We start from the raw sequence: 15,786 nt of genomic DNA, 5'->3' as shown, positions 1-15,786 counted from the left end.
ATTTACATTCGGGAAATTAAAAATTCGGGAAATTATAAGTTCGAGAAATTATAAATTTGGGAAAGCATTGAAGCGTCATTGTAAGATCTAACTCAACTTTATTTTAATTTGTTATTGTTATTGTTATTGTTATTATTATTGTTATTATTATTATTATTATTATTATTATTATTATTATTATTATTGTATTCTTGGAACTACTTAATTATATAAAAACTACTTTCTATTTTAATTGTGGGTTATTTGGATTGTTGAAATCTGTCTAAGGCGGGATTTGGGCTCTGGACAACGTCGCTCCTAACCTCTCCTACCTGGGATCTCATTGATCCAAGTAATCTACTATTATTATAATTATTTTTAAAAATTTAATTTATATAAAAAGTACTTACTAATTAATTCTTATTGTTATTGTTATTATTGTTGTTGTTAATTGTTACTTTGTTATTGTTAGTTGTGTTATTATTATTAATTAATCATGGCATCAAACCCGAACGTTTCCTCCTCCTCTAGAAAAGCCAAGTCAAAACGTAGGGAATCACCAAACCCAAACACTTCAATGTCTATGCCCCCCCCCCCTAACATGCCCTTTCCCTCTCCTAACATGCCCTTTCCAAACACTTCCACCCCTTTCTTTCATCCCCAAAACACGGGAGGGCAAGAACAAATGGATGATATGGCTCTTTGGACCCAATTTCAACAAACCCAATTTCAACAATATGAATTTCCTTTTCCTCCTCCTTCCCAAGGTAGCCAAACACAAGCCTCCGGGTCGAGTGAACCATCCACCCAAAATCCTAACATATTAGAGTGGTGTACCGAAGAGGATTTTGCTCAAACCAAAAGAAAGAATGAATGTTGGGCACATTATCAATTAAGTAAAGATGGAAAAAAATGCAAGTGTCGGACTTGTGGTAAAATTTTCTCGGCCGATACCAAGGGAGGGATGGGACACCTTACTAGACATACAAAAAAATGTGGTGGACCATCTAGTGATCCAACCCAACCTAAAATTTCTCAATTCCATCCACAAGGTTTCATTTACAATTACGAGAGAGATAGGGATGAACTTGGGAGAATGATTGTACATGCAGAACAACCTTTTCTTTTCGCCGAAAATGATGCCTTCAACAACTATATTAACCGAGCACTACAACCAAAACACAAAAAAATCTCCCGAAAAACCGTTCGATCTGCTGTCATGAAGACTTATCTAGAGTACAAATTGAAATTAGTAAATGAATTAGCTAATCTTCCTAGTAGAGTTTCTTTAACCGCCGATGCATGGGATGGTGGGTACGGACTTCATTATTTATGTGTTACTTGTCATTGGTTAGATAATGAGTGGATGTTACAAAAACGCATCATTCATTTCAAAATGCTTGAATACCCTCATACCGGTCTTAACATTTCACATCATTTAATGGAAGCCATTGATGCATATAGTCTTAGGGATAAAATCATGTTTATGACTTTCGATAATGCAACTTCTATGACATATAGTGCGAATTTGGTTAAATCCCAATTGAACGATGTTATATTAGATGGAGATGCACTTCATGTTAGATGCATTTGTCATGTTCTTAACTTGTGTGTGAAGGATGGAACAGAAGCAATTGGTCCATTTTATCACAAAATAAGGAATGCTATTATGTCTATTAATAGCTCTAACATGAGATATCAAGAATGGAAAGGTTTTTGCAGGAAACAACGGATAAAAACCTTAAAAATAGCACCGGATTGTCCAACTAGGTGGAACTCCACCTATGAAATGTTGAGTCGGGCAATCGAGTACAAGGTTCATTTAACACTTTTTTATAATATGAAATTTCCACAAAATGCTTTACTAGAAGATGATTGGGCTAATTGTGAAAAATATATGCAGTTTTTACAATTACTATATGGTATGACACATTGTTTTTCTTCTGTATATAATCCTTGTGCTCATTCTTTTCTTAGCAATGCATGTTTACTTGCACAACTTTTTGCGGAACACCGATCACAACATGTTTATCGTGGATATCTTCCATCCATGGAGGATAAATGGCGTAAATATTACACCGATATTCCTATGATTTATATTTTTGCTTCTATTTTAGATCCTAGACAAAAATATGATGGCACCTTTTTATTAATTGATATTTATTATAGTAACATGAATTTTGAAGATGATGTTGAAACTTTTAAGAATAAGGTGACGGATGAGTTTTTTAATTTATATAGAGTTTATGAAAGTAAATATGGAACCGTGTCTCGATTTGCCCCTTCTCAAACATCCAAAAATGTAAGTAAACGGGCCAAAGGTTTATTTGCACAAGCTGCTAACTTGATGTCTAAGTATTCAGGTACAGAATCATCATCATCTAGGAGAACACAAAGCGATGTTTCGGAGTTGCAAATGTACTTAAGTTACGACTTCATGAAAGGCATGGACGATGAATAGAAGTTTGGCCCCGACATCCTCGATTGGTGGAAATCACAAGCCGTGAAATATCCAATTTTGTCGGCAATGGTTCGTGATATTTTTGCTATCCAAGTCTCCTCCGTTGCTTCCGAAAGAGCTTTTAGTGCGTCGGGAAGAGTTCTAGACGATAGAAGAACAAGACTAAAACCCGAAACACTTGAAATGTGTGTTTGTTTCAAGGATTGGTTGGATGCCGAAACTCGTTCTCAAGATCGTACTTATGCACAAAACGACGACGATGAAGGAACGTCGACTTCTTTTAGTTCTCATACTTCTCAATCCACTCAATTGGCGGATGAACTTGAACCTCTAGGAGACGAAGACGAAGATGAAGACGAAGGCGAAGACGAAGACGACCAATAATAATTACATGATTACATATTTACATTATACACTATTGTATTCTTTTTGTATTATCGAACTTCGTATTCCGTATAATAAATGAAGTTATTCAATATTCATACACTATTGTACGATTTTTAATTATCATTACTTATTTTGTAATTTTGTATTATTGAATTATCGTACATTCGTACCGGCTACCGTCATATAATAAAATAAGTTATTATTCAATTTTTTGTGTTTTCGAATTATCGCACTCGTATTTTTTTTATTATATGCATTGTTGTTTTTAATTCGTTTTTTTATCATTTATTTTTTTTTAAAAAAAAAAGAAAAAAAAAGAAGGGTGGCACGGCCCGCTAGGCACGTGGGCCGTGCCGTGGGCTGGGGTGTGCCAATTTCAGGCACGGCACGGCACGCCGCGGAGCCGGCACGGCACGGCACGGCACGACCCCCACCCCGGCACGGCCTGCGGCGGCACGGGCACGGCCAGGCACGGCCCGCGGCGGCACGGGCACGGCCAGGCACGGCCCGCGGCGGCACGGGCACGGCCAGGCACGGCCAGGCACGGCCCGCGGCGGCACGGGCACGGCCCGTGCCCATGTTTAAGTACGATAAGTGTAAGATAATGTAAACTCAATTTATTTGCAAACATGCTTTTAAAAATCTATTCCAATAATTAATCCAATAATTTCAAACTCATTATTCCAAAACCGATTCCAATGATTCAATATTCAAAATAATATTTAATAAAACAATTCCTTTATTAAGAACCAATTTATTTTAATCCAATTCCTCACCCAAGTGTGCACACCCCCCAAGCTAGTCTCCTTATATTACAAGGCTATTCTTGAGGAAAGACCGGTCATACAAAGTCCAAGGCCTTATCAATAAACCAAATCCGCATAGTGGGATTACCAACATGCTTATAAAGCATTAATAATAATAATTCAATGGTTCAATAAATCCTTTTAATATCAAATAAATTCCAATATAATTGAAACTCCTTTTTAATAATTCCACATACTTTCAAAATCAAAACCTTTTAAATAGATACTTGAAAATAAAATCTCATATTAATAACTTTTCAAAATCAATAACTCTTCCTTGAAAAACCTTTTATTTAATTCAACAAACCTTTTAAAATCAATTCCTTTATTTAAACACGATAAGTAATTCAAACCATTCAAAACATGATTTAAAAATCAATCATTCAAAATACTTTTATTAAAATCAATATCTTCAAACATAATTCAAATCAATTTAATTCAATCACCAATAAAATCATATAAAACATGTTATTCAAACCAATCACTTTCAAAGGTATCTAGCCACCTAAACGTACCTTGATCATTGCTAGAAAAATCATACAAAAAGAACCTCAAGAACCTTGATTCCGAATATCAATCAACACTTCGCACTTTCAAAGTTCAATAACAAATACACCTTGCAAATAACATAACCATAAGGTTATCACAACATAAACTCAAATCTAATATGCATGGACTATAAAAATCTTTTAAAATAATACTTTAATATAAAATTATAGCTTATTTGTATTTTAGAAAACTAACCATGAAGAAGATAAAAGAATAGGATTAAAGAGAATTGCATTTTCGTAGAAAAGAATAGGCAGAACTTGCAGAGGTCATAACTCCTTCAATATAACTCCGAATTGGGTGATTCTTGAGCCTAACCTCAAGGATTTTTTGAGAGAAACAATTTTTTGTGAAACACCAATACCCCAAAAACTAACCAGAAGTGCCCGAAAACTGGCTTCAAAGGTATACGGGATAATATTAGTACGAAAAGAGGAGAAAAAAAGTATGAAAAGGTTTAGGGAAAAGAAGAATAAGAGAATTGGGTTTTTGGTGTGAAGAATATGAGAGGTATGAAGGGGTATTTATAGGCTAGCTCATGCAAGAATTATGGCAAGAGAATGTGGAAAGAATTATGGCAAGTAAGGTTTGAGGGATTACTTGGAGAAGTGAGTAAAAGAATTAAGGAAAGTTTGGATATTAAGGTGATTGTGTATACTTGAATATGGAAGGTATGTATGTCATGAAAAATAATAAGGAAATTAGAATTACTTGGGGAATAATTAAGAAGAATGAATGGCAAGAAAATATGATGATTAGATATTAAAAAGATGGAGAATTAGAATTAAGGAAAATAAGAGATTTTGAGGAGATAATTAAAAATATAATTTACCAAAATAAGTCACCCAAAAATCCATCATGGTGGCTTTAGATATTTAGGGAATTAATTTGCTAGTTTTAAGGAATTAAAAATAATTGTGTAAATAATATTTATTGTATAAAATAATTACTTAATAAAATTCCAATTATTCACTAAATAAAATAACTAAGAAAATCAGATTTTCTACACATAGAAAATCCGAAAATCATAGTTAATAATTTAGGAATTTTCGACCCTTTTAAATAAATAATAAAATAAAATTTTGTTTAGTTAAAATATCCGAAATATATATATATATATAATCCGATTTTTAAAATAAAATAAATGGATAATAAATCTTATCCAAAATCCAAAAATAATAATTGAGTTTTAAAATACTTTTGGCGCCAAAATTCAAATATCATTTTGGCTCCAAAATTCAAATAGAAAAATAAATTACTTAAGATACCCTTTTTAGAAAATACTAATTGATTAATTAAATAGAAAATACGTTTCAAAAATACGGGGTGATGATTTTCATGGACTTTCCCTCTTCTTTGAATTTGTTTCGGTGGTTGCATTGGATAAAGAAAGATAGCCAGTCACCCGGGTTTTGGTCCTTATATACAGCTCCTGGCAAATGTACAGTTTGGCCGAAATTGACCAGTTGCAAGAAATGGCAAGAGTTTTATTTCATGACCGTACCCGATGATTACAAAGTTCGTAAGACTTTCTACCCCCCTCACAGCATGTTTGATACTATTAGGTCTAGGAAATTAGGTAACCGAGAGGGAAAAGCTTTTAGGTGGTTTACCTGTAAATATGTTGGTGCCGGTAAGAAAAATAAGGTTGTTCCAGGGGTGTGGCTGCCCCATTGTAATTACATACTAGGCAACGCCCCTCTTTCTCACATCGGTCTCTGCCATACCAATGAATTTGGTATGGACTTTTTCGTGCAGTCACATTTCTTTAATATACATTGACTGCTTTGCTTTTTTTGATACTTGCTTTTTATTTTCGTATTACTTGTAAGTTACGTAATCAGTCTATGCCCTTATACTAATCTCAGGCTGGTATTTGCAGGAATTAACAAGCTAGACTTCGCTCGATTGGGCTGCACCCTAACGGTAGAGTCAAACATCAGTGCCCTCCGAAGCCGAAAGAGTCCTTTGACACCTTGCCCGTTTTTGCCACTAGAGCGTAAAAAAGAAGGCAAAGAAGAAAGCAAGATATGGCTCCTAAACAGATAAGAACTCGTTCTAGGAACCTTCCCTTGAAGAGGGGGGTCTTGTAGGAGATTATAGGTACTAAATTACGGAAAACATATGAATCATATTCATAAAGCACCTAAACCAAGGATCTCATGCATAACACATAAAGAAGTAAGAATTATACCTTTGAAGCGTGATTCCACTAGTAATCGAGCAAGAACAAGGGAGATAAAGAACCTCAAACGTGATTCCGAGGGATCGAATTATAGGTACTAAATTACGGTTGACTAATGTCACAGTCGAGCCCTCATCATTATGAGTAAGCCTGACTATATCAAAACCATCGTGGAGTGAGAACAAGATTATGTCATGTGCGGTGTCATCATCAAACGGTTTCCCAAGGACGTCCATCTGATTGAATAAATCAATCAGTTCATTGACATGGGTCCTTACTGACTGACCAGGCATGAGCTTCTTAGCCATTATCTTACAATGAACATTGTAAGCCTCATACCTTATGCTGTCAGTCCAAGTCCTTCATGGAAAAACAACTCTTCAACCATTCCTTGACTGACTCAAGCATTGGTATGTCATTTCCCATGAGTAGTATGTCATCCACATACAAGACTAGGAAAACTATGCTGCTCCCACTAGAATTCTTGTATACACAAGGTTCCTCTTCACTTTTGAGAAAATCAAAATGTTTGATTGCTTCATCAAAACGAAGATTCTAATTCCTAGATGCTTGCTTCAATCCATAAATGGATTTCTGAAGTTTGCATACCTTTCTAGGATTTCTTGGATCTTCAAAACCCTCAGGTTGTGTCATATACACTTCCTCCGTCAAGAACCCATTCAAAAAGGCGGTTTTGACATCCATCTGCCAAATTTCGTAATCGAAAAATGCAGCAATCGCTAGAAGGATCCGAATGGACTTAAGCATAGCTACTGGGGAAAAGGTTTCATCATAGTCAATACCATGAATCTGTCTGTACCCTTTTGCAACCAGTCTTGCTTTATAGATGTAGGCATTTCCATCCTTGTCTGTTTTAATCTTGTAAACCCATTTGCAACCAATAGGTTTTACCCCATCAGGCAAGTCAACTAGGGTCCACACTTTATTTTCAGACATCGATTCCATTTCGGACTTCATGGCCTCAAGCCATATATCTGAGTTGGGGCTCGCCAAAGCTTGCTTGTAGGTTGTAGGTTCCTCATTCTCCAATAAGAAGATTTCAGAATCCTCTGTTATTAGAACCTCAACAAACTGTTTGTTTCTGATTCTGGCAGACCTACGTGGGGTAGGAGCAACAATAGAAATATTATCTCCAACACTTTGAAGATTTTCGCATGAAGTAGATTCAAGTGGGACGATAGGAGTCTCGCTAGTCGAATTAGCTTGCTCCGACGCATGATTAATCGACTCATGCTCCCTCACCTCTGATGTGGTGTTATCCACATCCATTTATTGCTCGTCTCAAATTTCTTCGAGAACCACTTTACTCCCACTTGGCTTTCTAGAGAGAAATTCCTTTTCTAGAAAGACACCATCGCGAGCAACAAACACTTTGTTATCTTCGCGATTGTAGAAGTAATACCCCTTTGTTTCTTTTGGATAGCCCACAAAGAAACACTTGTCTAATTTAGGGTATAGTTTATCGCCTTGTAAACATTTTACATAAGCTTCACATCCCCAAATCTTGAGATAAGACAAATTGGAACTCTTCCAGTCCATAACTCATATGGTGTCCTCTCAACTGCTTTGGAAGGGCATCTGTTTAGTACTCTGGCAGCTGCTTCTAATGCATATCCCCAAAATGATATGTGAAGATCAGTAAAGCTCATCATGGACCGAACCATATCTAGTAAGGTCCTATTCCTCCTTTCTGACACACCATTCAACTGTGGCGTTCTTGGAGGAGTTAACAGTGAAAGTATCCCACAATTTATTAGATGTTCATCAAATTCTTGGGTTAAATATTCACCACCACGATCAGATCACAGTGCTTTAATTGTCTTCCCAAGTTGATTTTGTACTTCATTATGGAATTCTTTGAACTTTTCAAAGGCTTCCGACTTATTCTTCATTAAGTAAATATAACCATATCTACTTAAATCATCAGTAAAAGTAATGAAGTAATTAAATCCACCCATTGCTTTTGAACTCATTGGTCCACACACATCTGTATGTATGAGTCCCAAAAGATCACTAGCTCTTTCTCCTATACCCGTGAAGGGTGACTTAGTCATTTTCCCAAGCAAGCATGACTCACAATTTTCAAATGATTCATAATCAAAAGAAGAGAGGAGTCCATCCTTATGTAATTTTTGGATGCGCTTTTGGTTAATGTGACCAAGTCTATAATGCCATAGGTAATTTGGGTTTGAACCATCTGTTCTTTGCTTTTTATGATCAATGATGTAGACATGAGTTGTATATTCTAAGACATACAAACCATTAATTAACTTTGCGTTAGCATATAACATACTTTCTTTAGAAATAAAACAACATTTGTCTCTTATTTCAAATGAAATCCTTCAGAATCTAAAACAAGAACTGAAATAATGTTTTTAGTAATTGTTGGTACATAATAACAGTTATTAAGCACCAAAATAAGTCCAGTGGGAAGTCTCAAGTGATAACTTCCAATAGCAAGTGCAGCAACTTTTGCTCCATTTCCTACTCGAAGCGTTACTTCCCCTTTTGCTAACTTCCTACTTTCTCTTAAGCCCTGCACGTTATTAACGATGTGAGCACCACAACTGGTATCGAATACCCAAGTGGAAGATGAAGTAAGATTAATTTCTACAACAAAAACATCAAGTAACTCTTTACCTTCTGTTTTCACTGGTGTATAATGGGGACACCCTGGTGTATGGCGAAGCCAATCACCACAATAGAAGCATTCGCTTTGTCTCCTCTTCAGGTACTCCTCAGCATGGTTGAGTAAAAGGTTCACTAATGTCACAGTCGAGCCCTCATCATTATGAGTAAGCCTGACTATATCAAAACCATCGTGGAGTGAGAACAAGATTATGTCATGTGCGGAGTCATCATCAAACGGTTTCCCAAGGACGTCCATCTGATTGAATAAATCAATCAGTTCATTGACATGGGTCCTTACTGACTGACCAGGCATGAGCTTCTTAGCCATTATCTTACAATGAACATTGTAAGCCTCATACCTTATGCTGTCAGTCCAGGAATAGTAAATCTGAGGGATCGAATTAACGACCTTTCTTACATTGTAATCGTTGAAGTTTCCTCCTCCACTTCCTAATGCCCCAATACCACCTCGACAGATGGCATGAAGACATTCACACAAGTTGGTTAACTCATATTGCCTGAACCTTCTTTTCCAACAATTTGGAATAGATTCTAAAATGAGATTTCTGATTTTCTCTGCATCCGAAACAATTTTCGCATGCCTTTCAGGATCATAACCTTCAGTATACTTGCCCTCAACAGGTATGTATAAACGAGATTCAAGCTTTTGGCTTATGAGAACATTTCTCAACTCGTTCTCCCATTCCCTGAAGTTTCGGAGATCCAGCCTTAAATTTAGTTTCGTTGGCAAAATAGTGTTGTCATTATAGTTATTCATCTACAAACAAAAACAAAACGAGGCAAAGTTCAAAAATTATGTTTAATAAATTTAAAGTACCATAAGCGATTTTAAAACTGGTAACTTTAAAGCATTTATTCAATTTTAATTGATCCCTATTGAATAAAATGATTCCAAGACCCTTTATTTGTGCAATAATTGACCGGACTTTGGCCCTACCATCAACTATTACATTTTCAAGGTGAGTAAACTCTTTACTGATTACAACTCTTTGTAATTCTTGGTTGAATAATTACCCATCACATGTTTAATTATTACCCTTAGCTTCAAGGTTCTAAACTCTTTAGGTAACCTTGTTGAGTATAACCAATCAAAAATGTAAAATTTGTTTTACCCCCACTCCCCTAAGATATAATATGACACCCTGCTTAGGCATGACCCATCATAAATATCGAAGGTTTCATCGGGTTTTTGATTGGAAAAGCTACCTCAATATTACCGGGACCTAGATTTATTATATTGTGACTATTTAGTGAACTCTAGCGCATCATCAAGCAACATAAATAAAATCTAACATGCATAATCTACTAATGCATAAACATGACATAGTATGGCCCCTTAATCCTAAGAAAAACTAATAAAGTAAAGAGCTCCCACTTGAACCTTCATGGATCTCATCCATCTTGCTCCTTTGGGCCTTCACTCCATGGATTTCTTGGATTAACTGCAACCTGTAATACTATTCTATTCTATCTACTACTTAAATAAAATAAATTAAATTACAAAAATACTTAACGGTACGCAGACCGTATTTAGATTACAAAAATACATCACGATGCGCAGATCGTATTTAGAATCTATGGGCCATACTAGTCTATATAGCAATAAATAACATCATATATTATAAAATGCCATATAATAAATCACTCATCATGCTTTCCTAAACTACAACATCGAATATTCACAATTAAGGAAACATGGCTCCTAAATATCTCATATTTTAATTAATTACTGTAATTAGATAATATCATATATTATTCATAACCAATTATAAAATATCATATATTTTAATTTAGGTATGAGATAGAATCAAATCTTATTTTAATTATGGAAAATAAATATGATTTATCTTCCATGATTATCCTAACTTTAAGGAAATTCTATCCTAATTACTTGCCAATCACATATTTTAAATCAATTATTATGGGATAATCTCATTAAATTAATCACTATCCAAATAGAATATTTTGCTCCATAATTATCCAAACTTAACAATAATAACAACTTTAATTTTGTCAATTATCTTTTCAAAATCAAAACTTATCTTTTTAAATTTTTTTTGAAATCTGATTTTTTTTATTTAAATTTTTTTTTTTTTAAAATAGCTGCGCCAGCCACCGTGGTGTGGCCAGCCGAAGCCAGCCACGGTGGCCGTACACCTTACGGTGTACGCTGCACAGCAGTGACGCAGGAACAGCAGCAGCAGCAGCAGCACACGTAGCTGGTGGTGCACTACTGTGCTGCTCCTGTTCAGCTTCTGCCCAGCCCCCCTCCCTCCTGGACCACCACCGATGCGGCAATCGTTGTGGCAGCGCCACCCATCCGCGGCTGTCGCACCCAAAATCCCCCCTTTTTATTTTAATTTAAATAAAAACAAAACAATTTTGTAAAATTAAATTAATGTGGTCCAATTAATTTCAAAATTAAATCATATTCAATTTTGAAATTAGGGTTCTTCATGAAATTAATCCCTAATTCAATTTAACTTTTAAATTAAATAATTTGATCATGAAAAATTCATAATTTAACATGAAATCAAATAGATTAAATTCTCTAAACATAAAACTTTCGAATTAAATCAAAACCCAAAACACAAATTTCACAAATTAGGGTTTATGATTTCGAAATTTTCGAAATATTAGGGTGGGGGGTTCGAATTTTTCGAATAATATAGGGCAATTTCGGATCAATATTGGAGCAAATTAAACAACTTTTAATGATTCTATATTGTTAAATCAAATTTAATATAATGATCGACCCATAATTAAATTATTCTCCCCTCTTAATTGAATTAAAATTGTGGATTATCAAAGAATTAATACTCAATATATGTAATTGCAAGAGGCTAACTGATACCACTGTAGGAGATTATAGGTACTAAATTGCGGAAAACATATGAATCATATTTATAAAGCACCTAAACCAAGGATCTCATGCATAACACATAAAGAAGTAAGAATTATACCTTTGAAGCGTGATTCCACTAGTAATCGAGTAAGAACAAGGGAGAGAAAGAACCTCAAACGTGATTCCTCTACTTGGTCCACAGGCACGGATTAAGGCCTCCACTAATGCTAGTTAGTCGCGATCGAACTCTTCAATCGACTTTCTACGGAGAAGTATGAACAACGAACTAGTCACGAACCACCACGAACGCCACTAGGGGTGGCCGGTCGCAAGTCCAAGGGGGAGGGGAGAGGGGTGCCGTGAGAGAGAGAGAGAGAGAGAGAGGGAGGTTAGGGTTTTTGGGATTTTGGTTGCCTTGATTCACAATTCACTGTAAGTTAATTGTGACTTAACTTATCAACCCTAGGCATGGATCTTATTTATAGATCACATCTCTAAATAAGAGTCCATGACAAAGCCCAATTCCTAATCCCAATCAAACTACACTAGCCCAATCCTATTCATGATTAGTTAAATGTTCATAAGGCCCATTAATGGGCCTCTTACTTGCTTAACCCAATACCTTTGTGTGTGACCTCATAGGATCCATTCTAGCGGGCTTTGGACTATTTTACTAGCCCAATGATCATCTCTCATAGTCTAGCAACAGATGATGACTCCCCAAGAGAATGAACTTATTATCTCCATAATAGTGATCCTTGATATATCTAGTAATTGCACTTATCGAAGACACAACTCCTTCAGGTCTCTCAGTATCGGCTCCAAACGAGCCAACGAAACCAGTGACTGAGAACAGGCAAAGAAAAAGAAAAAGGTTGATGATCAGCAGGCAACACTGTTGCACACCCAGCAATCAGGGCTACCCAAGGACGTTACCGTCGACATCCAAAACATTATTCAGCTAGATGAAGAGGACGTGCAACCGACCGTTCAAAAGAAGCTGAACATTATCTTGCGCGGTCAAGCTACTACCGGTACCAACAGGGCCGCGTCCCTTAAGAGGCAACCAACTATGACAGGACGATCTGGCGCTAGTAGTCAGAATGCTTTCATCCTAGTGATGACGGGTGATTACATTGAAATACCTCACGTGAAGCTTCCGGACAAGGTACTTGAGGAGTTTCTGGTTCCTACCGGCAGTGCCGGTGAGCCTTGGCATCCCCGTATCAGCGTCAATCGGGGAGAGTCTGTCATATGTGATGACCCCGGTTCTGGGGGGAGCATGGGATGGAGGATGCTAAAGGATTTAACAACTCCAGCTGACAGACCTGTTGACCGGTTGGCTGCTCCTTGTGTGCAGATGCTTAATGATTTACTCAGAGTAAGACTTTGTGTTTATTCTTTTGCTTCCCCCTTTACATGTTATCACACGTATATATCTTTTTAATTTATTTTCACATATTTCATTCATTTTATGTGCTTATGTGATGATGACATACGTACTTATATTTTTTATTTTAGTCTGTCAACTCGGCTGTGGAAGTTGTGCATATGTATAAATACTATCAAAGGTATGCTGACCAAGCCGAAACGAAGGTGAAGAAGGCTGAAGAGGAATGCAAGGCTGCTGTTCTGGTGCGTGAGAATGGCAAAGTCCATATGGCTTTGCTACAAAAGCAGGCTGCAGATCATTCAGCTCTGAAGAAAAAACTTGCAGATCAGGATAAGCTGCTAGGTCAGACTGTCGATTTGGAGAAGAAACTCAAGGCCGATAAAGAGAAGCTGAAGAAAAAACTAGAGGAAGTACACAGCGAGAATCCCGGTATAAGGCGTCGAGCGGTAAATCGATTTTTGAAATTAGACTTGTACCGTGACAAGCTTGTGGATCGGTATGCATCGCTGCGTGTGCAAAGCTGAAGAATGGATCGAGGGAAAGTGGCAGGCTGTTGAGTCTGCATACGCTGAAAATAAACACCACTCCCCTACCAGCTATGAGAAATCTTATTTCGCCGAACCCCCTTCATATGAGATAATGACCAATTTGGATCCACGCGAGTTACCTAATGAAGAATTTGATGACGCCCTTCTTGCCAACCCTGAAGCTAGCAAGAGGCCCGAGAAGGAAGTTGAAAAGAAACAAGATTAATGGGGTGGGCAGCCATCACTAAACTCGTCATGTGGATCCTCTTTTTCCTATAATCACCGTTAGGGTTGTCTGTATGAACAATTTACGTTTTTGTGTTAGGAAACAATTTATGCTGTCGTTTTGTATGCCTATATCTTTAAATATTTGTTCAACTATCAACATTCTCAACTCTTAATATCTATTGATGTTTTATCTTATATATATATATATTTATTGTGGACTAAGGATTTTAGAATGGATATGAGGAATCCTCATTATCTTTGCGTAATCAATGACTGATGTCGGCCTTAGATAACTCAATGTATCTTTATCGTCCTTTAAGGATATACCACGTAATTTTAAAGCGTTTGTTACTATTATTACGCCTCCTAGTTTAGCAAGAAATGTTCAACTTAAATTACTTGCAAAACTTACATGGCTCCATAAAAGTTTACCCATCAGGGCCAAGCCTTTCGTCATCCAGATTTACCAGTGGTAAACATGCAACCTTTGTCAGGCCGAGTAAAGACAGTGGATCAGACCGTCATTTTAACTCGCCTTTAGGCGCATTCGTTATCCAACCTCCCTCACTTGAATTAGTGAGACAGCTAGCTAGGTTGTTCGCATGTTATACAGAAAGTGTGGGGGTGGTTCTGTTTTTCAGATTATCAGCCGCTAATAACTTTTATTAACGGTTTTTGCCAAATTGAAAGCAGGTTACAAGGTATATTATCAACCATTACTACAATAGTAAACATGAAATAACTTACAAAACATTTGACCATATGTCATTCCAAGATCAAACAAGTAAAACAAAACACTTAAAAATGCTTAGACATGATACTTCTTTAGGACACTGCATTCCAAACATTCTTTAACGGTATTCCTTCCAAAGTCATAAGCCGATATGAGCCTTGTCGGAGGGTTTCGTATATTTGTTACGGTCCTTCTCAGTTTGCGGTGAATTTCCCATCTATGTTTCCTTTACCTGTTGTTGCGGTCCTTCGTAAAAGCAAATCACCATCCTTCAGGTAATTAACTCTCTTGTTGTACGCCTGACTCATCCGATTTTTGTATGCTACGGATTTAATAGCCGCTTTCAGTCTTATCTTAGGAAAAAAATCTAACTGCTGGCGAAGCAGAAGATCGTTTTGATCTTCACAGTAATGATGAATACGAAAAGTAGGAAGGCCTACTTCAGCAGGGATAACCGCTTCAGAGCCAAAAGCAAGGTTGAAAGGCGACTCCCCAGTTGTTTCTCGTGTTGTCGTCTTGTTTCCCTACAGTATTTCGGGTACCAAATCAGCCCATAATCCTTTTGCCTCTTCGATCTTCTTTTTAAAAGCATTCAAAATCTGTTTATTAACGGCTTCTGCTTGTCCGTTTGACTGTGGATGACATACTGCTGCATAGGCAAATTCGACCTTGTATATGCTAAGGAAGTTTTTAACTGGGCTACAATCAAACTGGGAACCGTGATCGAAAACCATAGCCATTGGTAAGCCGAAACACGTGAATATGTTTTTCCAGATAAATTTTTTCACCTCGTTCGCTGCTATCTTAACCATAAGCTCGACTTCCATCCATTTTGTGAAATAATCTATGCCCACTATTAAAAACTTGCGTCCCCCTGTAGCCGATGTGAAAGGACCAGCAATATCCATCCCCCATTGCGTAAAAGGGATCGGATTGAGAACAGGCGTTAAGTCGTTTGGCGGCTGATTTATTGCCGGCCCCAAACTTCTGGCACTTGTCGTACTTTTTGGCATAAGCAAG

At 36.8% G+C, this 15,786-nt stretch overlaps 1 protein-coding gene across 1 annotated transcript; it reads right to left on the bottom strand.

Annotated features, from left to right (window-relative positions):
* Positions 1-14,960: 14,960 nt before the first annotated feature.
* Positions 14,961-15,674, bottom strand: LOC145581254 (uncharacterized). Its single transcript, XM_081638293.1, has 2 exons — positions 15,414-15,674; positions 14,961-15,290 (listed from the first exon to the last, which is right to left on the bottom strand). Exons 1-2 carry the CDS (start codon positions 15,672-15,674, stop codon positions 14,961-14,963), a joined length of 591 nt encoding a protein of 196 aa, XP_081494419.1.
* Positions 15,675-15,786: the final 112 nt, after the last annotated feature.

The sequence above is a fragment of the Chenopodium album genome, chromosome 15 (assembly GCF_948465745.1).
Source record: "Chenopodium album chromosome 15, dcCheAlbu1.1, whole genome shotgun sequence".
Lineage (NCBI taxonomy): Eukaryota > Viridiplantae > Streptophyta > Magnoliopsida > Caryophyllales > Amaranthaceae > Chenopodium > Chenopodium album.
The sequence above is the reverse complement of the archived record's forward strand: the minus strand, read 5'-3'. Positions and strand labels throughout refer to the sequence as shown.